We start from the raw sequence: 26,646 nt of genomic DNA, 5'->3' as shown, positions 1-26,646 counted from the left end.
AGCTTTATATAAAAACTGATCTTGCATTTGCCCCAGTCCTCCTCCCTCCAGCAGTGATAAATTGAGGTTTTGAACTCTAAGGCTGTTTACTCACATCTTTGGGCCATTTTGAAGGGGTATTATAACATGATACAGTTTTCTAACCTCTAAAATATGAGCTCCTTGAAGGTGGAGAGTTTGGTCTGTTTTGTTTACTGCTATATTCCCAGCACCTGGAACAGTTTCTACATACATAAAAAAGTGTCCAATAAATATTTGTTGAATGAATTTATTAATAGGTCTGTTGTTAGTGCTTATTAAAGTTACAAAAGGAATGTTGCCTTTATATCTAAGCTGAGAATACTATTTTACTCTTCTATCTTTATTACCCATGTTTTTCAAAACTGTTTCTGTGGGTACCTTGTTAATCAAATAAGTGTATTTTAACTAATTGGACCAAAATAATCAGGAGTCAAGAATCCTGACAGTTTTACTCAATTTTGCCAACAATTTGATTAATTAATTATAAGCATCCTTTACTTATTAATCCTGTTTCTCCCTGTTAAAGGTTAAGATAATAATGGTTGCAGCTGTAAAATGATTCCTAATAAATCGAGTAACTATAGACCAATGGTGGCAACTACCTGTATAGCTAAACAATTAATATGTGAACCAGTTTTGTATTTTTTTTTATACAGAGGATTTTGAGAACAACCACTTTGGAAACCACTAACTTAGATCAGAGATGAACAGATTTTCTCTGTAAAGGACCGGGTAGTAAAATTTACAAGTCAGCAGACAAAACTGAGAATATCATATAGGTGCTTAACATAACAAGAGAGAAAACAAATTTCCACAAAATTTTTATGGATGATATTCAATATGTAGTAATAATTGAGTATGTGCATGCCCATTCAGCCGTGTCCAATCTTTGCGACCCCGTGTACTATAACCTGCTGTTCTTCTCTGTCCATGGGATTTTCCAGGCAAGGATACTGGAGAATGTTGCCATTTCCTCCTCCAGGGGATCTTCCCTACCCAGGGATTGAACCATTGTCTTCTGCATTGGCAGGTGGATTCTTTACCACTGTCCCACCTAGGAAGCCCATAATTGGGTACAATTTTATGTAATACCGATATACTAATGAAAAGAATTCTTTTGGGGAAATAACATTTCACTTAATTGGGGTTCAAAATTAGTATTCCAGGTTGGGAAGATCCCCTGGAGAAGGGCATGGCAACCCACTTCAGTGTTCTTGTCTGGACAGTATTCTTACATGGCAGGCGTAGTCCATGGGGTCACAAAGAGTCAGACAAGACTGAGCGACTAAGCACAGCACACATTATAATTAAATGTAAAATATTCTGATCTGTAATGATATTTTATATATTTCATGATGTTTGAAAATACCTTTTCACACACATAGGTATTGCCAAATACTAACATATCATTCTACAATCATATAATTTTTTAAATTTTTATTGGAGTACAGTTGCTTTGCATTGTTGTATTAGTTTCTACTGTACAACAAAGTGAATCAGCTATACATATACATATGTCCCCTCTTTTTTGGATTTCTTTCCCATTTACATCACCACAGAGCATTGAGTAGAGTTATAGATTCTCATTAGTTATCTATTTTATACATAGTATCAATAGTTTATATATGTCAATCCCAATCTCCCAGTTCATCACACTCAACCTTCCCCCTTGGTATCCATAATTTATGCCTGACATCTATGTTTTTATTTCTGCTTAAATAAGATCATCTATACCAATTTCTTCAGATTTCACTTATATGTATTAATATACAATATTTGTTTTACACTTTCTGACATACTTCATCCTGTATGACAGTCTCTAGTCCATCCACATCTCTACAAATGACCCAGTTGTGTTCCTATTTATTCCTGAGTAATATTCCATTGGTAGCTCAGCTGGTAAAGAATCCACCTTCAGTGCAGGAGACCCCCGTTCAATCCCTGGGTTGGAAAGATCCCCTGGAAAAGGAATAGGCTACCCATTCCAGTATTCATGGGCTTCCCTGGTGACTCAGACAATAAAGAATCCACCTGCATTGTGGGAGACCTGGGTTTGATCCCTGGGTTGGGAAGGTCCTCTGGAGGAGGGCACGGCAACCCACTCCAGTATTCTTGCCTGGAGAATCTCCATGGACAGAGGAGCCTGGTGGGCTACAGTCTTGGAGGTCACAAAGCGTCGGATATTGAGCGACTAAGCACTGAGCGACATTCCTTTGTATATATGCACCTTATCTTCTTTATCCATTTCTCTCTGGGTGGACATCTAGGTTTCTTCCCTGTCCTGTCTATTGCAAACAGTGCTGCAATGAACATTGGGGCGCAAGTGTCTTTTTGAATTATGGTTTTCTCCAGACATATGCACAGTAGTGGAATTGCTAGGTCACGTGGTAGTTATATTTTTAGTGTTTTAAGGAACTTCTATACTGTTCTCCATAGTGGCTGTATCAATTTACATTTCCACCAACAGTGCAAGAGGCTTCCCTTTTCTCCATACCCTCTCCAGCATGTATTGTTTATAGATTTTGTGATGATAGCCATTCTAACCAGTGTGAGGTGACAACTCTTTGTAGTTTTGATTTGCATTTCTCTAATAATTAGTGATGTTGAGCATCTTTCCATGTGTTCGGTGGCTATCTGTATGTCTTCTTTGGAGAAATGTCTGTTTAGACCTTGTACCCATTTTTTGACTGGGTTGTTTGTTTTTTTATATTGAGCTGAATTGAGTTGCTTGTATATTTTGGAGATTAATCCCTCATCAGTTTCTTCATTTGCAAATGTTTTCTCCCATTCTAAGAGTTGTCTTTTTGTCTTGTTTTTGGCTCCCTTTGCTGTGCAAATGCTTTTCAATATACCTAGGTCCCATTTGTTTATTTTTGTTTTTATTTTCATTACTGTAGGAGGTGGGTCAAAAAAGGTTTTGCTGTAATTTATGTCAAAGGGTGTTCTGCCTGTTTTCCTCTAAGAGTTTTATAGTGTCTGGCCTTACATCAGGTCTTTAATCCATTTTATTTTTGTATATGATGTTAAGGAGTGTTCTAATTGCATTCTTTTACATGTAACTCTCCAGTTTTCCCAGTACCACTTATTGAAGAAGCTGTCTTTTATCTTTTGTATATTCTGTCCTCCTTTGTCATAGATTAGAGGACCATTGCTGTGTGGGTTTATCTCTGGGCTTTCTATCTTGTTCTGTTGGTCTGTATTTCTGTTTTCTTGCCAGTACCATACTGTCTTGATGACTGTAACCATGTAGTATAGTCTGAAGTCAGCAAGCCTGATTTCTCCAGCTCCATTTTTCTTTCTTAAGACTGCTTTGGCTTTTGAGGGTCACGTTTCCATACAAACTGTAAAACCTTCTGTTCTAGTTCTGTGAAAAATGCTGTTGGTAATTTGATAGGGATTGCATTGAATTTGAATATTCTTTTGGATAGTATAGTCATTTTCACAATATTGATTCTTTTATCTCTACATCTGTGTGTGTCATCTTTGATTTCTTTCATCAGTATCTTATAGTTTTCTGCATACAGGTCTTTTGCCTCCTTAGGTAGGTTTATTCCTAGGTATTTTGTTCATTGGTTGCAGTGATAAATGGGATTGTTTCCTTAATTTCTCTTTCTGATCTTTTGTTGCTAGTGTATAGAAATGCAAGAGATTTCTGTGTATTAATTTTATATCCCATAAATTTAATCGCTCTCATAGTTCTCTGGTGCTATCTTTAGGATTTTCTATTTATAGTATCATGTCATCTACAAACAGTGTAGGTAGTTTTACTTCCTCTTTTCCAATTTTGATTCCTTCTCTTTCTTTTTCTTCTGTGATTGCCATGGCTATGTCTTCCAAGACTGTGTTGAATAATAGTGGTGAGTGAAGATCCTTGTCTTGTTCCAGATCTTAGGGAAAATACTTTCAATTTTTCACCATTGAGAATAATGTTTGCTGTAGGTTTGTCATATATGGCCTTTATTATGTTGAGATAGGTTCCTTTCCACTTTCTGGAGAGTATTTATCATAAATGGGTGTTGAATCTTCTCAAAAGCTTTTTTTGCATCTGTTGAGATGATCATATGGTTTTTATTCTTCAACTTGTTGATGGTGATGTATCACATTGATTTGTATACATTGAAGAATCCTTGTATCCCTGGGATAAATCATACCCTTGATCATGATAGATGATCCTCTTAATGTGTTGTTGGATTTGATTTACTAGTATTTTGTTGAGAATTTTGCATCTGTGTTCATCAGTAATACTGGTCTATAATTTCCTTTTTCTGTGATAATCTTTGTATGATTTTATTTTTTTTAATTTATTTATTTTAATTGGAGGCTAATTACTGTACAATATTGTAGTGGTTTTTGCCATACATTGACATGAATCAGCCATGAGTGTACATGTGTTCCCCATCCTGAAGCCCCCTTCCAGCTACCTCCCCATCCCATCCCTCAGGGTCATCCCAGTGCTCCGGCCCTGAGCACCCTGTCTCATGCTTCAAACCTGGACTGGCGATCTGTTTCATGTATGCTAATATACATGTTTCAATGCCATTCTCCCAAATCATCCCACCCTCGCCTTCTCCCACAGAGTCCAAAAGACTGTTCTATACATCTGTGTCTCTTTTGCTGTCTCGCATATAGGGTCATTGTTACCATCTTTCTAAATTCCATATATACACATTAGTATACTGTATTGGTGTTTTTCTTTCTGACTTACTTCACTCTGTATAATAAACTCCAGTTTCATCCACCTCATTAGAACTGATTCAACTGGATTCTTTTTAATGGCTGAGTAATATTCCATTGTGTATATGTACCACAGCTTTCTTATCCATTTCTTTGTATGATTTTAATATTATTATGGTGATGGTAGCCTTGTCCAATGAGTTTGGAAATATTCCACCCTCTGCAGCATTTTAGAAGAGTTTGAGACAGATAGGTGTTAGCTCTTCTCTAAATGGTAGAATATTTGCCTATGAAGCTATCTCATCCTAAACTTTCATTTGTTTGAATATTTTTAATCACAGATCCAATTTCATTACTTTGATTGGTCTGTTCATATATTCTGTTTCTTCCTTGGTTCAGTCTTGGGAGACTGTACCTTTCTAAAAATTTGTCCATTTCTTCCAGGTTGTCCTTTTTATTGGCATATAGTTGCTTGAAGAAATCTCATGATCCTTTGTATTTTTGCATTGTCAGTTGTACCTTCTCCTTTTTCATATCTAATTTTATTGATTTGAGACCTCTTTCTTTTTTCCTTGATGAGTCTAGTTAAAGGTTTTTGTATCGTATCTTCTCAAAGAAACAACTTTTAGTTTCATTGATCAGTGCTATTGTTTTCTTTATGTCATTTATTTCTACTCTGATCTTTATGATTTCTTCCTTCTACTAACTTTGGGTTTTGTTTATTCTTCTTTTTCTAGTTGCTTTAGGTGTAAGGTTAGGTTGTTTATTTGATATTTTTCTAGCTTCTTGCAGTAGGATTGTATTGCTATAAACTTCCCTCTTAGAAAGTAAGTTACTATATAACACAGGGAACCCAGCCTGGCACTCTGTGATGAGCCAAAGGGGTGGGATGGGGGGAGAAGAGGAAGGCTCGACAGGGAGGGGGAAAAATGTATAATTATAGCTAATTCTGTTGTTATACAATAGAAACCAACACAACTTTGAAAGCAATTTCCCTCCAATTAAAAATAAATATATAAATATATAAATATATATATATTTATATATATATATGAACTTCCCTCTTAGAACTGCTTTTGCTGAATCCTAGAGGTTTTGGGTCATCATGTTTTTGTTGTCATTTGTTACTAGGTATTTTTTATTCTTGGGGATGGTTTTGATCACACCACCTCCTGTATAATGTTAGGAACCTCTGTCCGTAGTTCTTCAGGCACTCTTGTCTATCAGACCTAATCCCTTAAATCTATTTGTCACTTCCACTGTATAATTGTAAAGTATTTGATTTAGGTCATACCTGAATGGTTAGTGGTTTTCCCTGCTTTCTTCAATTTAAGTCTGAATTTGACAATAAGGAGTTCATGATCTGAACCACAGTCAGCTCCTGGTCTCGTTTTTGCTGACTGTATAGAACTTCTCCATCTTTGACTGCAAAGAATATAATCAGTCTGATTTTGATATTGACCATCTGGTGGTGTCCATGTATAGAGTGATCTCTTGTGTTGGTGGAAGAGGGTGTTAGCTATGACCAGTGCATTCTCTTGGCAAAACTCTGTTAGCCTTTGCCCTGTTTGATTTCGTACTCCAAGGCCAAACCTGCCTGTTAGTATTTAAGTATCTCTTGACTTCCTACTTTTGCATTCCAGTCACCTATGGTGAAAAGGACATCTTTTTTTGGTGTTCATTCTAGAACGTCTTGTGGGTCATCATAGAGCCATTCAACTTCAGCTTCTTCAGCATTAGTGGTTGGAGCTTAGACTTGGATTACTGTGATATTGAATTATTTGCCTTGGAAATGAACAGAGATCATTCTGTTGTTTTTGAGACTGCACCCAAGCCCTCCGAAATGCAGGGCTTCCCTGATAGCTCAGTTGATAAAGAGTCCACCTGCAATGCAAGAGACCCTGGTTCAATTCCTGGGTCAGGAAGATCTGCTGGAGAAGGGATAAGCTACCCACTCCAGTATTCTTGGGTTTCTCTTGTGGCTCAGCTGGTAAAGAATCCGCCTGCAATGTGGGAGACCTGGGTTCGATCCCTGGGTCGGAAAGATCCCCTGGAGAATGGAACAGCTACCCACTCCAGTATTTGGCCTGGAGAATTCCATCAACTCTATAGTCCATAGGGTCACAAAGAGTCAGACATGACTGAGCAACTTTCACTTTCACTGCATTTCAGACTCTCTCGTGACTATGAGGGCCATTCTAGTTCTTCTAAGGGATTCTTGCCCATGGTAGTAGATATAATGGACATCTGAATTAAATTCACCCATTCCAGTCCATTTTAGTTCACTGATTCCTAAAATATCGAAGTTCACTCTTGCATCTCCTGTTTGACCATTTCCAATTTACCTTGATTCATGGACCTAACATTCCAGGTTCCTATGCAATATTGTTCTTTCAGCATTGGACTTCACTTCCGTCACCAGTCACATCCATAACTGAGCATTGTTTTCACTTTGGCTCAGCCTTTCCATTCTTTCCTGAACTATTTCTCCACTCTTCTCCAGTAGCATATTGGGTACCTACTGACCTGGGGAGTTCATCTTTCAGTGTCATATCTTTTTGCCTTTTCATACTGTTCATGAGGTTCTCAAGGCAAGAATACTGAAGGAGTTTACCATTCCCTTCTCCAGTGGACCACATTTTGTCAGAACTCTCCACTGTGACCCATCCATCTTGGGTGGCCCTAAACGGCATGGCTCATAGTTTCATTGAGTTAGACAAGGCTGTGATCAGTTTGATTAGTTTTCTGTGATTGTGGTTTTCATTCTGTCTGCCCTCTGAAGGATAAGAATAAGAGACTTGTGGAAGCTTCCTGATGGGAGAGACTGGCTGTAGGGGAATCTGGGTCTGGCTTGGATGGGCAGGGCCATGCTCCGTAAATCTTTAATCCAATTTCCTGTTGATGGGTGGAGCTGTGTTCCCTCCCTGTTGGCCTGTGTTTGGTAGAGGTAATGTTGGTAATGGTGACCTCCTTCAAAAGGACTTATGCCAGCACACCGCACTCCCATGACTGTTGTATTCAGTGCCCCTGACCCCATAGCAGGCCAGTGTCAACCCACGCCTCTGCCAGAGACTCCTGGACACTCACAGGCATGTCTGGCTCAGTCTCTTGTGGGGTCACTGGTCCTTCTCCTGGGTCCTGCTGTGCACAAGGTTTTGTTTGTGCCATCCAAGAGTCTATTTCCCCTGTCTGGTGGAAGTTCTGTAATCAAATCTTACTGGCCTTCAAAGTCAAATTCCCTGGGGGTTCTCAGTCCGTTTACCAGATCCCCAGGTTGGGAACTCTGTTGTGGGCCCTAGAACTTTTACAACAGTACTAGAACTTCTTTGGTATAATTGTTCTCCAGTTTGTGGCATCCGGTCCCATCACTTCGTGGCAAATAGATGGGGAAATAATGGAAACAGTGGCAGACTTTATTTTCTTGGGCTCCAAAATCACTGCAGATAGTGACTGCAGCCATGAAATTAAAATATGCTTGCTCCTTGGACAAAAAGCTATGACAGACCTAGACAGCATATTAAAAAGCAAAGACATTACTTTGCCAACAAAGGTCTGTCTAGTCAAAGCTATGGTTTTTCCAGTGGTCATGTATGGATATGAGAGTTGGACTATAAAGAAAGCTGAGCACCAAAGAACTGATGTTTCTGAACTGTGGTGCTGGAGAAGACTCTTGAGAGTCCCTGGGACAGCAAGGAGATCAAACCAGTCAATCCTAAAGGAAATCAACCCTGAATATTCATTGGAAGGACTGTTGCTGAAGCTGAAACTCCAGTATTTGGCCACCTGATGTGAAGAACTGACTCATTGGAAAAGACCCTGATGCTGAGAAAGATTAAAGGCAGGAGGAGAAGGGAAAGACAGAGGATGATTTGGTTGAATGGCATCATGGACTTGGTGGACATGAGTTTGAGCAAGCTCTGGGAGTTGGTGATGGCAGGGAAGTCTGGCATGCTGCAGTCCATGGGGTCGCAAAGGGTCAGACATGACTGAGTGACTGAACTGAACTGATTTTTTAATTTCCTCTTTCATTTCTTCAGTGATCTCTTGGTTATTTAGTTGCATATTGTCTAGCCCCCACATGTTTGTGTTTTTTGAAGGTTTTTTTTTTGTATGTGATTTCTAATGTTATAGCATCGTGCTTGGATATGCTATGAAGTTTCAATTACAATTACAGATATGCTTTGGTTTTTTTTAATGTACTGAGGCTTGATTTGTGACCCAAGATTGATCTGTCCTGAAGAATATTTCATGTTCACTTGAGAACAAAATGTATTCTGCTGCTTGTAGATGGAATGTCCTGTAACTATCAATTAAGTCTATCTAGTCTAATGTGTCTTTTAAAGCTTGGGTTTTCTTAATAATTTTCTGTCTGAATGATCTATCCATTGGTGTCAGTGGAGTGTTAAAGTTCCCCACTATTAGTGTGTTACTGTTGATGTCCCCCTTTTATGGATGTTAGCATTTGCCTTATATATTAAAGGGCTCCTACAATAGGTGCATTAAATATTTATAACTGTTATATTTTCTTCTTGGAATGATCCCTTGATCATTATGTAGTGTCCTTCCTTGTCTCTTATGACAGTCTTTATTTTAAAGTCTATTTTATGTGACATGAGTATTGCTGCTTCACCTTTGTTTTGATTTCCATTTGCATGGAATATCTTTTTCCATCCCCTAACTTTCAGCTGGTATTTCTCCTACATCTGAAGTGGGTCTCTTGTGGGCAGCATATATATGGATCTTGTTTTTATCCATTCAGCCTGTCTTTATCTTTACATTGGAGCATTTAATCCATTTACATTTAAAGTAATTATATGTATATTCCTATTACCATTTTCCTAGTTGTTTTGAATTTGTTTTTGTAGGTTTTTTCCTTCTGTGTGCTTCCTGCCTAGAGAAGTTCTTTTAACATTTATTACAAAGCTGGTCTGGTGATGCCGAATTCTCTTAGCTTTTACTTGTCTTTAAATCTTTTGATTTCTCCATCAAATCTGAGCCTTCCTGGGTAGAGTAATCTTGTTGTAGGTTTTCCCTTCTATCACTTTAAATATATCCTATCTGGCTGGCAAAGTTTCTGTTAGGAAATCAGCTGATAATCTTATGGAGATTCCCCTATATTTTTTAAATTTATTTATTTTAATTGGAGGCTAATTACTGTACAGTATTATAGTGGTTTTTGCCGTACATTGACATAAATCAGCCATAGGCGTGTATGTGTCCCCCATCCTGAAGCCCCCTCCCAGCTACCTCCCCATCCCATCCCTCAGGGTCGTCCCAGTGCACTGGCCCTGAGTGCCCTGTCTCACGCATCAAACCTGGACTGGCGATCTATTTCACATATGATAATATACATGTTTCAATGCTATTCTCTCAAATTATTCCACCCTCGCCTTGCTGCTTTTAATATTTTTTTGTATTTAAATTTTTCAGTTTGATTAATATGTGTTTCAGCTTATTTCTCCTTGGGTTTATCTTATATGGAACTCCCTGTGCTTCCTGGACTTGACTATTTCCTTTCCCATGTTAGGGAAGTTTTTTACTATAATCTCTTCAAATATTTTCTCAGACCCTTTCTCTTTCTCTCCTTCTGGGATCCATATAATTTAATTGTTGGTGTGTTTAATGTTGTCCCAGAGGTCTCTGAGATTGTGCTCAATTCTTTTCATTCTTTTTCCTTTATTCTGCTTCAAAGCAGTTATTTCCACCATTTTATTTCTAGCTCGCTTATCCATTCTTCTCTCAGTTATTCTGCTATTGATTCCTCATAGTGTATTTTTAATTTCCGTTATTGTGTTGTTCATCATTGCTTGTTTGTTCTTTAGTGTTTCTAGGTCATTGTTAAACATTTCTTGTATTTTCTCCATTCTATTTCTCAGATTTTGGATCATCTTTACTATCATTCCTCTGAATTATTTTTCAGATAGATTGCCTGTTTCCTTTTCGCTTGTGGGTTTTTACGTTGCTGCTTCAGCTGTAACATATTTCTCTGTCTTCTCATTGTTTAACTTACTGTGCTTGAGGTTTCCTTTTTACAGGCTACAGGGTCATAGTTCCTCCTGCTTCTAGTGGGAGAGGTTGGTTGTTCCAAGGGCTTGTGTAGGCTTCCTGGTGGTAGGAACTGGTGCTTGTGCTCTGGTGGCTAGTGCTGAGTCTTTTCCCGTTGATGGGCAGAGACACATCAGGTGGTGTTATTTGGGGATTTCTGTGAGCTTAGTACAACTTTAGGCAGCCTGTCAGCTGATGGGTGGGGCTGTGTTCCTTTCTTGCTGCTTATTTGGTGTTAAGTGTCCAGCACTGGAGCATGTATACAGTTGGGTGGAGCTAGGCTGTGGTATCAAGAAAGATGGTTATTCAGCTAAGTAGCAGCGCCAGAATCTGAAATCAGCTCTGACTATAGAAACCATATTCTTTCCAAGACACCGCATTGCTGATGGATGGTAAGTATATGAGGTAAGCTACATTCCCAGGATGCAGCCCTGACCTAGCCAGTAGCCAGCTCCTGGAGCAAATGCTGTCTTGATCTATTTTGAGCTAATTTCTGTATATGATATGGACCAGTTATGTTTTTGCATGTTGCTGTCCAGTTTTCCCAACATGACTTACTGAAGAAGCTATCCTTTCCTCATTGTATGTTCTTGGCTCCTTTGTCATAAATTAATTGAGCATAAGTATACATGTTTATTTCTGGACTGTCTATGCTGTTCCATTGATCTGTGTATCTGTTTTTATGCCAATATCATTTTATTTTGATGACTATAGCTCTATAATGTAGTTTGAAATTAGGAAGCATGAAGCCTCTCGCTTTGTTCCTTCTCAAGATTGATTTGTCTATTTTAGGGTCTTTTATCATTCTGTACAAATTTTAGAATTGTTCTATTACTGTGAAAACCACAATTGGAATTTTGATAGGGACTTCATTGAGTCTATAGACTGCTTTGAAAGTATGGAGATTTTAACAATAGTAACTCTGCCAATCCATGAGCATGGAATATCTTTCCATTTATTTGTGTCTTCTTCAATTTTTTTTTCATCAGTGCCTTCTTAGTTTTCAGTGTACTGGTCTTTCACCTTCTTGATTAAATTTATTTTTAAGTATTTTATTCTTCTTGGTGCAGTTATCAATGGGATTATTTTCTTAATTAAACTTTCTGATAGTTTGTTATTAGTGTATAGAAACACAGCAGATGTATGTTGGTCTTATATCCTGCATATTGACTGAATTCATTTATTAGTTCTAAGGTTTTTTTGGTGGCATCTTTTAAGTTTTCTGTATATACTATTATTATATTATCTACAAATAGTGGCATTTTTACTTTTTCCTTTCCAGTTTGGATACCTTTCATTTTTTTCCTGCCTACTTGGCTTGGCTAGGCCTTCCAATATCATGTTGAAGAAAAATGATGAGAGTGGACATCCTTGTCTTGATTCTAATCATAGAGGAAAAACTTTTTGGCTTTTGACCATTGAGTATGATGTTATCTGTCATATTAATATATGACTTTTGTTGTGTTGGGGTACATTTCCTCTAGTCCCACTCTTTTGAGGATTTTAATCATATTAATAAATGGATGAATTTTGTCAAGTGCTTTTTCTATCTATTGATATGATCAAAGAAAAATCATACAATTTTTTTCTTCTGTTTTGTTAATATGGTGTATCACATTGATTGATTTGTGGAATATGAATCATCCTTGTATCCATGCAATAAATCCAACTTGATTATGGCATTGATTTTTTTAATATATTGTTGAATTCAATTTGATGATTTCTTTGAGAATTTTTACCTATATGTTGATCAGAGATATTGGCCTATAATTTTCTTTGCTTGTGGTTTCCTTGCCTGGTTTTGGTATCAGAGTAATTATGGCCTTGGAAAATGAGTTTGTAGTGTTCTCTCATTTCCTACCTTTTGGAAGACTTGGAGAGTATTGATACTAATTCTTCTTTGAAGGTTTGGTAGAATTCACCAGTGAAGCTGTCATGTCCTGGACTTTTATTTGTAGGGGGTTTTTAAATTACTGATTGAGTATCCCTACTGATAATCAGCCTATTCAGATTTTCTGTTTATATTCAGCCGTGGAAGTTTGCATGTTTCTAAGAGTTTATCCATTTGTTCTAGGTTTTCCAATTTGTTGGCATATAATTGTTGATAATAGTCTCTTAATGATCCTGTATATTTCTGTGTTGTCAGTTGCATCTCTTTCATTTCTGATTTTTTTTTTTTTTTACTTTAGTTCTCTCTCTCTTGTTGAGTCTGGCCAACGGTATCAGCTTGGTTTATTTTTTCAAACAACCAGCTCTTATTTTCATTGATCTCTTCTAGTGTCTTGTAGTCTCTTATTTCATTTACTGCTGCTCTTAGGTCTGAAGTGAGGCTCTTGTAGGCGCATGTAGGTGGGTCTTGTTTTTTATTTTCATCAATCCCTCTCTGTCTTTTGATCAAAGAATTTAGTCCATTTACCTTTAAAGTAATTGTTAATAGATATGTTATTGCCATTTCTAGTGTTTCTGGCTGTTTTGTGGTTCCTCTGTTCATTTTTTCTCAGGCTATTTCCTTTGTGGTTTGATGAGTTTCAGGTTCCTTTCTTTGTCATTATCTTTTGTGTATCTACCTTAAGTTTTTGCTTGTTGTTTGCCACAAGCTTACACATAACAACTTGTATTTATAACAGTGTTTATGTTGATACCAGTGTTTGAACACTTTGTAAATCTCTACTTATTTATTCTCTCCTCAACCCACATTTTGTTTTTTTATATCATATTTTATGTCTTTTTTTATCTTGTAAATCCCTTACTTAAACATTGTAGCTAGTTATTTTTAATATTTTTGTCTTTTGACCTTCACATTAATAATTCATTCACTACCATTACCATTACTATATATTTGCCTCTACCAATGAGATTTATGCTTTCATGTATTTTGTTACTAATTAGCACCCTTTCTGTTCAGCTGAAAAAGATACCTTTGACATCTTTTCTGAAAATGGTAGGTTTAGTGGTGATGAACTCCTTTATCTTTTGCTTGCTGGAAACCTCTATCACCTTCAATTCTGAATGATAACTTTGGTAGGTAATGTATTCTTGGTTGGAAATTTTTATCTTTCAGCACTTGGAATATGTGTACTATTTCCTTCTGATCTTTAAAATTTCTTTTAAAAAATATGCTGATAGTCTTATGGGGTCTCCTTGTACAAAATAACTTGTTTTTCTCTTTCAGCTCTTAAGATCTCTCCTTGTCTTTACCTTTTGACATTTTAATATAATGTGTCTTGGTGTAGACCTCTGGGTTCGTCTTATTTGGAACTGTCTGGGCTTCCTAGATCTGAATGTCTGTTTCTTTCCCCAGTTTAGGACAGTTTTCAGCCATTATTTCTTCAAATAAGTTTTCTTTCCCTTTTTAATTTTTTTCTGAGACCTCTATAATGTGATGGCTAATGCACTCTATGTTGTCCCATAAGTCCTTTAAGCTGTCTTCACCATTTTTCATTCTTTTTTTTCCTTTTCGCTGCTCTGATTTGGTGAGTTTCTATGCCATGTCTCAAGTTCTCTGATCCTTTCTTCTACTTCATCAAACCTGCCTTTGACCCCCACTGGTTATTTTTCAATTCAGTTATTGAATTCTTCAGTTCTGTGAGTTCTGTTTGGAACTTTTTAATGTTTTCTATCTTTAAGTTCTCACTGTGTTTATCCATTCTTCTCCCAAGTTTAGTGAGCATCTTTGTGATCATTTATTGAACCTTTTATCAGGTAAGTTATTTATCTCCAGTTCATTAACTTTTTTCTGATGTTTTATCTTGTTCTTTCATTTGGAACATATTTCCCTTTCTTTGTTTTGCTTGATTCTGTGCTGGTTTCTATGCACTGGATGAAAGAGCCACCTCTTCCACTTGAACTGCTGGCTTTGTGTAAGAGAGGAACCTTTTTCATTCAACCCTGTCCTAGCTCTTGGTTTTCTCTCAACTGTCTGTAATTATCCAAAAAGCCTATCTTATATTTAATAGCTCTCAGTACTTGAGCACGTGCCAAGATCAGTCAGTGTCCCAAAGGGGAGAGCTCAGCTTGATTCAGGCTGATTGGAAACCAAGTCCTCATGCAGCAGCTTTTCAAGAATGCAAATGTATGCAGTTCTATAGGAAGGCAAGGAGAAGCCCTGCTGGCCCCCAGAGCCAGGCTATCTGGAGGTGGCCCCAGGCAGCAGTCACAAAAATTGGGTCTCCAGGTGGGTGTATAAGGTCCTTCCTGGGAGTTACTAGCGAACTCTAGTCACACAGGAGGAAGTGCAAAGGTGGTGTCCCCGGCTGCATCCTTTGAGAGCACCTGCTCACCCTCTAGGTGTGTGTCAGACCTGTTGCCTTTCCCCAAGGCTGAAGTTCCTAGACAAGCAAATAGCCTCTTTTACAAAAAGAGTGGGAGTGTGTTTCAATCTGCTGTCTGTGCGATGCCCTGGAAATGGTAGTCTTCCAAGAACTGTCTCTGTAATTGTTATAGTCCTGTAGGACCCAGGAATGCAAGTCCCCCTGACCAGGTGATCACAGGTCTTTCTCTGAGTGGCAGCTGCAAGTACCGTGTCACCAAATGTAAAAACCAGAGCACCAGTGTTGTGAAGAACCTCCTCTCCAGAAGATAAAAGCTGTACTCTGGAGTACAGCTGCTGCTGCTGCTACTAAGTCGCGTCAGTCGTGTCCGGCTCTGTGCAACCCCATAGATGGAAGCCCACCAGGCTCCTCCATCCCTGGGATTCTCCAGGCAAGAATACTGGAGTAGGTTGCCATTTCCTTCTCCAATGCATGAAAGTGAAAAGTGAAAGTGAAGTCGCTCAGTCATGTCTGACTCTTCGCGACCCCATGGACTGCAGCCTACCAGGCTCCTCTGTCCATGGGATTCTCTAGGCAAGAGTACTGGAGTGGGTCGCTATTGCCTTCTCCACTGGAGTACAGCAGAAGAGCTCAAAAATGGTACCCACTGGCTGATGTGGGACAGATGGGGAGTACACAGATGGCATTCACTGAAAAAAAAAGGAAAAGAAGAGAAAACAGGGGGAAAGGAAAAAGAAAAAGATGATACCCAATCAGAAAGGGGTCGGGGGGAAAGATGGTGCTGCTGACTTTAGCAAAGTAGAGAGAGAACAGGAAGATAGTGTCCACCAGCCTCCGTCCCAGGGAGTATGCAAGCAGGCATCTGCCCCTCATACCAAGTGCTTTAAAATTAGTAAATGAATCTCTTTCATATTAAGTCTGGATGCTTTTCAAAGGGCTGCTTCTGCACTGGTCTCTGGGTTGGGTGAGCCTAAGCATAAACCCTTTATATGTCTCATGGGCATGAGACTTGTTGGTCTTCTAAGTGAGATGCTTTGGGGGGTTATCTCTCAGACACTGGATCTTAAAAGTTAAGGTGACCTATGTGGGGTAGAACCCTTCACTCCTTCTGGAGAAGCTCTGGGTTTTGAGTTCTCTCCAGACTGTGGGTTGTTGTATTGCAGGTGGGGTTTATGATGAGATTATGTTTCAGCCTTTTCTGCCCACTAGGATGTGGTTTCCCTCCATTTGCCCCATGTAACAAGGTCTCTTTACCAGTGTGCAGATTCTTTTCAGAAGAAATTGTTCCATGTATAGTTTTAGATAAAATGTATCCATGGGAGGAGGTGCATGCAAGAGCTTCCTACATATCCATCTTGCTAAAATTTCTTATTAAGAGTTTTTGTTATGGTTATTATTCTTTAATAACCAATAAGCACAAACTTTTAAGAATTACAATTTTTAATATTCAGTTTGTTCATTTAAGCATGAAGAGGCTCTAACTTGACTCTTGCTGGGATTGTTTAGGAAAGCTGTATATTCATGAATTTCATTTGCTCTATATTTACATCATCATAATATTTTTTAAAACAATTGCATGTTTTTTCATCAGCCTTTGACATTTAGAAAGTAAGAGCTATGCATTAAAAGCTCTGCAAGGAAGTAAACTTTAATGAAATTTTTTTTCTCTCAGTCCCAAAGGAAACATGAACTCTAAAATTGACTGTGGTATATAATAAAAGGTATGACTGTAGCTGAAAGCATTTATAATAAAGTACAAGACTCAATTTCTACTTTGTCCTCTGTCTACACTCATTGGATAGCTGAGTTTATAACTTTATGATAGAACATTCTTCCTAAGAAGTGTGTGAAACCGAAAAGATAAAAAATAAATCTGATAGTTTTCAAAATAGTGAAACCATATTAAATGTGAGGAAACTAGGCTGAGTATAGCTACTCAACATAAATAAACATACATATTAAACAACAATTGCACAGATTGACATTGCTCTCACAAAGGAACCCATTTCTGGATTTAAGAATGAGTTCAATTTCCTAAACTACTGATCAATCAGTTCAGTCGCTCAGTCGTGTCTGACTCTTTGCGACCCCATGGACTGCAGCACACCAGGCTTCCCTGTCCATCACCAATTTCCGGAGCTTGCTCAAATTCATGTCCATCAAGTTGGCGATGCCTCCAACTGTCTCATCCTGTGTCATCCTTCTTCTGGCCTTCAATCTTTCCCACCATCAGGGTCTTTTCCAGTGAGTCGGCTCTTTGCAGCAGGTGGCCAAAGTATTGGAGCTTCAGTTTCAGCATCAGTCCTTCCAATGAATATTCAGGACTGATTTTCCTTTACAATTGACTGGTTTGTTCTCCTTGCAGTCCAAGGGACTCTCAAGAGTTTCTCCAACACCACAGTTTAAAAGCATTAATTCATCGGCTCTCAACTTTCTTTATGGTCCAACTCTCACATCCATACATGACTACTGGAAAAACCATAGCTTTGACTAGATGGACCTCAAAGATGGACCTTTGTTGGCAAAGTAATATCTCTGCTTTTTAATATGCTGTCTAGGTTGGTCATAGCTTTTCTTCCAAGGAGCAAACATCTTTTAATTTCATGGCTGCCTTCACCATCTGCAGTGATTTTGGAGCCCAAGAAAATAAAGTCTGTCACTGTTTCCGTTGTTGCCCCGTCTGTTTGCCATGAAACAATGGGACCAAATTCCATGATCTTAGTTCTTGAATGTTGAGTTTTAAGCCAGCTTTTTCACTCTCCTCTTTCACTTTCATCAAGAGGCTCTTTAGTTCTTCTTCACTTTCTGCCATAAGGGTGGTGTCATCTGAATATCTGAGGTTATTGATATTTCTCTCAGCAATCTAATTCCAGTTTGTGCTTCATCCAGCCTGGCATTTCGCGTGATGTACTCTGCATATAAATTAAATAAACAGAGGGACAATATGTAACCTTGACGGACTCCTTCCCCAATTTGGAACCAGTCTGTTGTTCCATGTCCGGTTCTAACTGTTGCTTTCTGACCTGCAGACAGATTTCTCAGGAGGCAGGTCAGGTGGTCTGGTATTCCCATCTCTTGAAGAATTTTCCACAGTTTGTTGTGATCTACACAGTCAAAGGCTTTGGTGTAATCAATAAAGCAGAAGTAGATGTTTTTCTGGAGTTCTCTTGCTTTTTCTGTGATCCAGTGGATATTGGAAATTCAATCTGTTGTTCTTCTGCCTTTTCATTCCAATCCCAAAAAAGGGCAATGCCAAAGAATGTTCAAACTACCGCACAATTGCACTCATCTCACATGCTAGCAAAGTAATGCTCACAATTGTCCAAACCAGGCTTCAACTGTACGTGAACCGTGAGCTTCCAGATGTTCAAGCTGGATTTAGAAAAGGCAGAGGAAGCTACTGATATTATGTATAACATAGATAACTAATGAGAACATACTATATGTCACAGGAAACTCTACTTAGTGCACTGTGGTGACCCAAATAGAAGGAAGTCAGAAGGGAGGGGCTGTATATGCATGTATATTTATGACTGATTCATTTTGCTATATAGTAGAAACTGACAGGCCAGAATACTGGAGTGGGTTGCCATTCCCTCCTCCAGGGGATCTTCCCAACCCAGGGATAGAACCCAGGTCTCCTGCATTTCAGGCAGATTCTTTACCATCTGAGCCACCAGAGAAGCCCAGAAACTAACACAGCATTGTAAAGTAACTATACGCCAGTAGAAATTAATTTAAAAATAAACAAATAACAGGCTTCCAGTTCAAGATGATGGAATAAAAGGACTTGCGCTCATCTCCTCCTGCAAGAGGACCAAAATTGCAACTAGCTATTTGACAAGCATCAACAGGAGGACACTGGAACCCACCCCAAAAAAGATACCCCATGTCCCGAGACAAAGAAGAAGCCGCAGCGAGACGGTAGGAGAAGCACAGTCACGATAAAATCAAATCCCTACCCGCCGGGTGGATGACCCACAAACCTGAGAAAAGTAACACCAAAGAAGTTCTCCCACTGCTGTGAAGGTTCAGAACCCCATGTCAGGCTTCCCAACCTGGGTATCTGACAAAGGGACTGGGAATCCCCAGGGAATCTGACCTTGAAGGCCAGCAGGACTTGATTATAGGACTTCCACAGGACTGGGGAAAAACAGACTCCAGTCTCGGAGGGCACAAACAAAATCTTGTGTGTACCAGGACTCAGAGGAAAGGAGCTGTGAGCCCACAGGAAAGTAAACCAAAATACCTGTCAGTGGTGGAGGGCCTCCTGTGGAGGCATGGTCGGCAGAAGCTCACCGCAGGTATGGGGGCTCTGGCAGCTGCAGGCCAGGAAGGTCCCTCTTGGCATAAACCCTCTTGGAGTTCACCATTAACCGACCATAGAGCCTGGAGACCCCAGGGCTGAGGCACCTCAGGTCAAACAACTACCAACTACCTATAAGGGAGTGTAGCCCCAGCCATCAGCAGACGGTTGGATTAAAGCTATCCTGAGCAAGGCCCTGCCCACCAGAGCAAGACCCAGTTTTTCCCACTGCCAGTCCCAGGGAGCTTACACAAGCCTCTTAGCCTCATCCATCAGAGGGCAGACAGAAGAAGCAAGAAGCAGCACAGTCTCACAGCGGCTAAAACAAAACCATATTACAGAGAGTTCATCAGAAAAAGCAGAAAGTTATGTCCCAGATGAAGGGACAAGATAGAAGCACAGAAAATCCCAGACAGGATAAACCCAAGGAGGGACACACCAAGACACATAGTAATCAAACTGACAAAAATTAAAGACAGAGATAAAATATTAAAAGCAGCAAGGGAAAAATGACAAATAACATACAAGGGAGCGCCCATCAGGCTATCAGCTGATTTCTCAACAGAAACTCTACAAGCCAGGAGGGAGTGGCACGCTATGTCTAACGTGGTGAAAGGAAGAACCTATAACCAAGAACACTCTATCCAGCAAGACTGTCCTTCAGATTTGATGCAGAAATCAAAAGCTTTCCAGCAATCAAAAGTTAAGAGAATTCAGCACCACCAAACCAGCTTTTCCACAAATGCTAAAGGAAATTCTCTAGGCAGAAAATACAAGATGTTTAGAGCTCCCACTATTTAGTTTTCTCCTTTCTGGGATTCCCTCCTTATGGGAGTTCCCTTTATGTTATTTGCCATTTTTCGCTTGTTGCTTTTAATATTTTATATTTGTCTTTAATTTTTTTCAGCTATTATCTCGTCAGATATTTTCTCAGGTCCTTTCTGTCTCTCTTCTCCTTTAGAGTTGTTACTTGTGTGTTTGTTTTGAGGGCCAGAGGTGCATGCAGCAGAAAGATCCTAAAGGAGCCTCAAAGAGCCCTTTTTTTAAGTATCAAATTATGTGTAAATCTATCAGTTTTCATGTTAAAGTTAAATATAGATGACATCAACAATGCTTTAGAACTATGATCTCACAAAATCATGTTTCAGTATTGACCTTTCTTTCTTTTGCCTATTTTGTTCATGTTGTCTTTTATCGCCTAAATGTCTCCTGAGTTCAATTACTGTTCAAGAATGACTTATTGAGTACTTACCAGATACAAGTCATGAAATTAGATCCTCTACCTATTGAAATCATGTTCATTGAAAATTCACATCAAATGCGGAAGCCTCCAAGATCACTCTTGCTCTTGTAATGGGTAGATGTGTGCATGCTAAGTTGCTTCAGTCCATGTCTGACTCTGTGCGACCCTAAAGACTGTAGCCCGCCAGGCTCCTCTGTCCATAGACTTTTCCAAGCAAGAATACTGGAGTGGGTTGCCATTTCCTCCCCCAGGGGATCTTCCTGACCTGGGGATTGAACCTGTGTCCCTTGTGTCTCCTGCATTGGCCGGCGGGTTCTTTTCCACCAGCACCACCTGGGTAGATAGATGTGATTTATTGTTCTTCTGAATGTTTTTTTGTGCTTCCTTCTCCCCTTATGACATTTTATTTATTAATATACTTGCTTTCCCTCTACCCACCTATCACCAGCCTTGTTCCCCCCATTAGGCTGTAAACTTTACCGTGGCAAAGACAAGTCTCACTCATGTTTGCATCCATCCATGCTGCCTTAAACATGCTTTTCAAAGTCAGGACTAAAAAGATAAATGAAAGTCTTTGCAGCTGGAAAAGAGTGGGGAAATGTGGAGCATAAGCTTCCTACCTCTGTTCTCAGCAGAGCAGAGCATCTGGGTATGATGCCCTGTTGTTCCTAGGGCACATCTTAATAGAGACAACTCTTCCTCCCCTAGTTCTTCTTCTTCCTCTTTGCTTCCCTTTTCCTCCTCCTCCTTCCCCTTCTCCTCTCCTCTCACCTTTTCTCCTTCTTCCTTTCTTATTCTCACTATTTAATTGTGGCCCAGTGTAATCTTCAACGTTTTGTATGCTTAGTCTCAGGTTTAAAATGGGATATGTGCTGGTATGAAAATGTTTTACTTTAAGTTGTTACAGTTCAGTAAGGGGTCCCTTCTTTCACCTTTGAAGACTTAGTGCCAGAACTCAACTAAATAGACCAGTGGTGTTCCCACGAATAGGTAGGAGAATAATCCAAATGTTTGATTCTTCCTTAACTTATAGAATGTTGAACCGTAATGGACATACTGTAAAATGAAAACTGTAGAAATAAGATTAAATGATTTAAATTATTTTTTCTAATAATCTCACCTCTTCCTTAGATTCAGGTCAGAAGACATTTAAAAGGAGAAGATCTATCATAAACTGGGCCTTTTGGCGGGGTTCTAGCATTCACCTGGATAACTTTCCCGAGTCACCAACATCTCCTATCCCGGGACAGCTCTTCGGGGTTTCTCTGCCAGATATTTGTGAGAATGACAATCTGCCCAAAGCTGTCTTGGTAAGTCTCATTTTGGCCTATAGCACTAATAGGAAAGGAGATTTGGGAAATCTTTCCCTAAAAAATGGGAAATTTATAGATACCCATTGCTTTGGCTGAGAATCTTTATTATTCCTTCAAAGTAAAAAAATCTGATTAAGCTACTGCAGAATCATAAGGCAGACATAATAGGAAGAGATAATCTAGCCTACTGATTTCAGGCAAGAACCCCATTAACCTACTTAGATAAATTAGAACCTACACTGTAGATAGAGAATCCACATTAGCCCTAACATTTTTCTCACAGCCTTTCGTGAACCCTGCATTGTTCAGAAAGTCTCATTTAATCACTTTACCAACACAGACTAATCTTACCATTTTTAAACTTGTGTTTTATTTGTATTCCAAGTCTGTTAAGTATAAAGATACATCCTCTGGTATTTAGTTATCTTTTGTATGTAGAAGAGATCAAATGAAAGCCACTGAGTATATATTTTTTCCAGTTAATATAGTAAATGGGTAGTACTAAAGAGTATTTACTGAGTGTTCAGTATCCTCCAAGCAATATACTAGACTCCTGGCCCTTTATTCTATGTTGTGCATCTATCTATAAGCACCAGGTACTAATGTAGCCACTTTATTGCTTATCCTTCACAACAGATTTAGAAGGTAGTTATCATCATCATCATTACCATCATTCCTACTCTACAAATTAAAGGGAACCCCCCGCCCAAGTTTACCAAAGGTCACACCATAAATATGTGTCATAGCTAGGTTCCAGATCCCATGGGTTACTTGTCTCCAACACCCATTCTCTTCCTATATGGCAAGCAGAGGATACACAGCTTGAAAGAAAGTGAAATAAAAGACTGAACAGAATGAAATGGAATGGAGAAAGCTTCCTAAAGGAGGTGATTTTGGAGGCTGATTTTAAAAGAAGGAAATAGTGACTTTCCTGGGGGAACTGAAGATCCCACATGCCACAGGGCAGCTAAGCCCATGTACCACGATGAAGAGCATGCAGCAACTAAGACCTAACATAGCCAGAAACATACCCCCGAAGAGAAAGAACAAGACAACCAAGTGGAGAATGAATTTGGGAAGAGCATTTTCATACTTGGGGAAAAGAATCTTTGTTGGAGAGTAATGGGAGAATAGTTAGGAAGGAGAAAGACAAGTTAACATGTACCTTGAAGTGACTGCTGGTTCACTGAAAAAAGACAGTCTCATTAAAGCAAGTGTTTAAAATGTTTTAGATGTTAAATATAGCAAGTATAAATAGGAGAAGGAAATTTAGAGATTCCTAAAAGCAAATAGACTTTAATCCTCTAGCAGGCCTTCTAGCCTCAGGCCTTCAGGTCTTTCCCCTGGTACACCCCAGCCTCTGGCAGCTGGAGAGGGCAAATACATAATCCCTTGCTTGTTCTGCATGAAGAACCATTTTGATTTTCTTTTTCTTTTGCTTCCCCATAGGATATGCTTTTCTTTCTTAATCAGAAAGGACCTCTCACAAAAGGCATCTTCAGACAGTCGGCCAATGTGAAATCCTGCAGAGAGCTGAAAGAAAAACTGAATTCCGGAGCTGAAGTACAACTAGACTGTGAATCTATTTTCGTAATAGCATCTGTCTTAAAGGTAAAGCAGTTTCTCCCTTCATCCACCCCACAGCATAGCTCTGGAGGACAACTGGTTTTCTCATTGTAACATTACTCCCATCTGCAAAAGACCATAATAGAAATAGAAAAAAGTGTTTAAAAAAAAAAAAAAACTTCATAAATTCATGTGTGTGCTCAGTTGCTCAGTTGTGTCTGACTCTTTGTTACCCCATGAACTGTAGCCTGCTAGATTCCTTTGTCCACAGGATTCTCCAGGCAAGAATACTGGAGTGGGTTGCCATTTTCTCCCGCAGTGGTTATAGAGTCACACAATGGCATTTAAAAGCCACTCCTAATGATGTGGCGTATCAGATAGTCATTTTAAAATTTTTCATCTCACGTCACTCTCCTCGTCTTCACTTCTGCTACCCCATGCAAAATAGAAAAAAAAATGAAATGAAAATTAAAAACAATTATAACACACAGTATATTTACCAAAATAAACATCCTGATTATAATGACTTTCTCACTATCTTCCTAATAAGGGCAAATTTTTCAAAAATAAACTTTTATTAAACTTTGAAGCAGAGTTTTACCATAATAAACAAACATTTGCCTAATAATTGAAATATTGCTCACTGAGACTACTGAAAATTCCATTCCGTTATACAGTAACACCCCCCCCCAGCAATGCCTTTTAAAAGTAAAGGTGGAATAGGAATGATTGCAACATCTAGTCCTTCTTTTATGAAACCCTTACCACACTTGGCACCCTTGATCCCATGTATATCTGGTATTTCACAATAAGCTTCTTTGCTGCAAGCATTTTTGCTACAGACATTCTGGACATATAATCATATAATTAGCCACATGGTAATTTTGCTATAAAAAATAAAATAAGCAGTTGACAGTTTGTTTTGACATATACAATATAAAAATCATGACAGATGACAATGATTTGTCCCAAGGATTGGTTTCTTATTTTGAAATATACTACATTGGAGTTGAAAGAGGCCAAAGGCCTTGGAGGCATAGCATGAACCCACATTTCTCTTAGAACTCTGAAATGTTTATCAAGGACAAATAGCAATATGCCAAGAACAAAAAAAATAGTGTGCAAGGCTTTCACAAAAACTCAGGCACAAATATGTATCCTAGTACCTAGTATTTGAAACTTGATGCCTCTCCAAAGAAATTTTAGCAAAAATTAAAAAGTGCAATGCTGAACAAGAGACAAATCAACTATATATATATATATATATATATATATATGTATATATATATATATAAAATATTGTGAATGGAAGACTTGGAAGACAAGTGCTTTAATATAACCCATGAAATAATATTAAATTAATAATATGAATTGTGCCTTATTGCCATGAATCTATACAGATTTTACTTTTTATTTTGTATTGGAATATGGGAGATTAGCAATGTTGTGGTAGTTTCAGGTGAACAGATAGGGGACTCAGCCATTCATATACATGTGTCCATTCTCCCCCAAACTCCCCTCCCATCCAGGCTGCCACAGAACATTGAGCAGAGTTCCCTGTGTTATACAGTTGGTCCTTGTTGGTGATCCATTTTAAATATAGCAGTTACACACATTTTAAATGTGTTCAAGTGTTTTGTATTTCACAATAAAGTCTTTAATTCTGTTATTCTCAGTTTAATCATGTCCTTTTTAATATCACTCGTTTATTTTTTGTTATTTTATCTTTTATGGCAGAGCTGCCTTACAACAAGTTCATTATTTGGTTAAAGTATTTGCTGCAGAAATGCTTGTGGCAAAAATGTCTATGGCAAATAAGCTTACTTATGGCAAAAAAGCTAGATCTTCCCCCCTCCCCCCATCCCAACCCCACTCCTCCCCACCTATGGTTATTTAACTCACATCCATAGTTGAGTTGATCTTATAAAATGTTTTCCTCCTCACATTCATGAAAATGCCTCACATTTTTTGAAAATCTAGAGTCAAAACTAGCTTTTTGCAGAACTTTTGACCTGAGCAATAGCTTCTGCAGATCAGAATCAGGCTCCCACCTCCAAGCAGGGTTGGAATATCCCAGAGCCGGGGTAGAGACAGTGCCCAAGCCCACATCCCCATGCCTGGAGCGTAAAAACCAAATTAAGGGAAACATGATGAAGAAGACTCCTGCATGTCCCTCCTCCTGGTCAGTTGCTTACACAGTCATATTTTACGACTTAGTGAATAATCAGATGCCTCTTGATAAAAGGGCCTTGTCTGCTCTTAACAACCCCACCATAGAGTTTCACAATAAAGTGTCACTCTAAAGAACTGGATAGGGGCTTCCCTGGTGGCTCAGTGGTAAAGAATCCACCTGCCAGTGCAGGAGACACAGGTTTGATCTCTGCTCCGGGAAGATCTTATATGCCGAGGAGCAAGCCCGTGCACAGCTATTGAGGCTGTGCTCGAAAGCGTGGGAGCTGCAGCCACTGAAGCCTGTGCGCCTAGAGCCTGTCTGCCACTGCAGTGAAAAGCCCCCACTTGTCACAACTAGAGAAAAGCCTGCACAGCAATGAAGACCCAGCTCAGCCTAAATAAATAAATAATTTTTTAAAAAAAGAACTGGAAAATTGGAGCTAGGGTCATCTAATTTATTTTACACAGGGTTTGTGTGTAGTGTGCTTAGCCAGATACATAGCAGGCATCAAGTATATGCATGACAAATTTTGCTTTGATTTTTGTCGTAAAATTAGTCTTTCTGCCATCTTTTAAGAAGTTAAAGCCTGTGTTTTAGAAATTTTTCCTTAATATGCTATTCATCACAGCAGTGCACATCTTAAAATTTTGTTCTAAATTGTTGAGGCTGCTACGAAGAAGTATGGTTCTAGAACAGTAAAATGTATTTCACAGTGAAGAATTAGTATTTATACAGGAATAGGCAAAAGACAAAAACTAATCCAAATGAAAAATCTGGTTATATGAGTTCTAACTAAAGTGTTATAATCATGTAGCTGTGTTTTACTCTTATTTCTTCCAAGTAGTTGCAAGAAAGGGATACCTTTTGCCAAAAGTTTTTGAGCGTTTGTTTTGTTTCTTATTTTTAAGACTATTTGGAAGCAGTACTTAAATTTTCCTTTAATTACTTGAGATCCTGCATTTTTGATTCATCAGACCTCTGAGGAAAAGTGCATTTTTAATCCTGTAGGGATCTCATCTCAAATTAATTTGGGA

General features: G+C 38.8%; 1 protein-coding gene across 22 annotated transcripts in view; it reads left to right on the top strand.

The window, feature by feature from the left end:
• The window catches only part of ARHGAP20 (Rho GTPase activating protein 20), a 189,752-nt gene that overhangs the window by 148,263 nt on the left and 14,843 nt on the right, over window positions 1-26,646 (top strand). For all 22 annotated transcript variants that reach the window (XM_081544162.1, XM_081544156.1, XM_081544157.1 and 19 more), the window contains 2 exons: window positions 21,692-21,870; window positions 23,323-23,484. In XM_081544162.1, coding sequence (XP_081400288.1) covers window positions 21,692-21,870; window positions 23,323-23,484 — 341 coding nt within the window. The remainder of the gene's footprint in view (window positions 1-21,691; window positions 21,871-23,322; window positions 23,485-26,646) is intronic.

This window comes from Giraffa tippelskirchi, chromosome 11 (assembly GCF_054371585.1).
Source record: "Giraffa tippelskirchi isolate mGirTip1 chromosome 11, T2T-mGirTip1v1.2.pri, whole genome shotgun sequence".
In the NCBI taxonomy this organism is placed as follows: Eukaryota; Metazoa; Chordata; class Mammalia; order Artiodactyla; family Giraffidae; genus Giraffa; species Giraffa tippelskirchi.
This window is presented reverse-complemented; position numbering and strand designations above follow the sequence as displayed.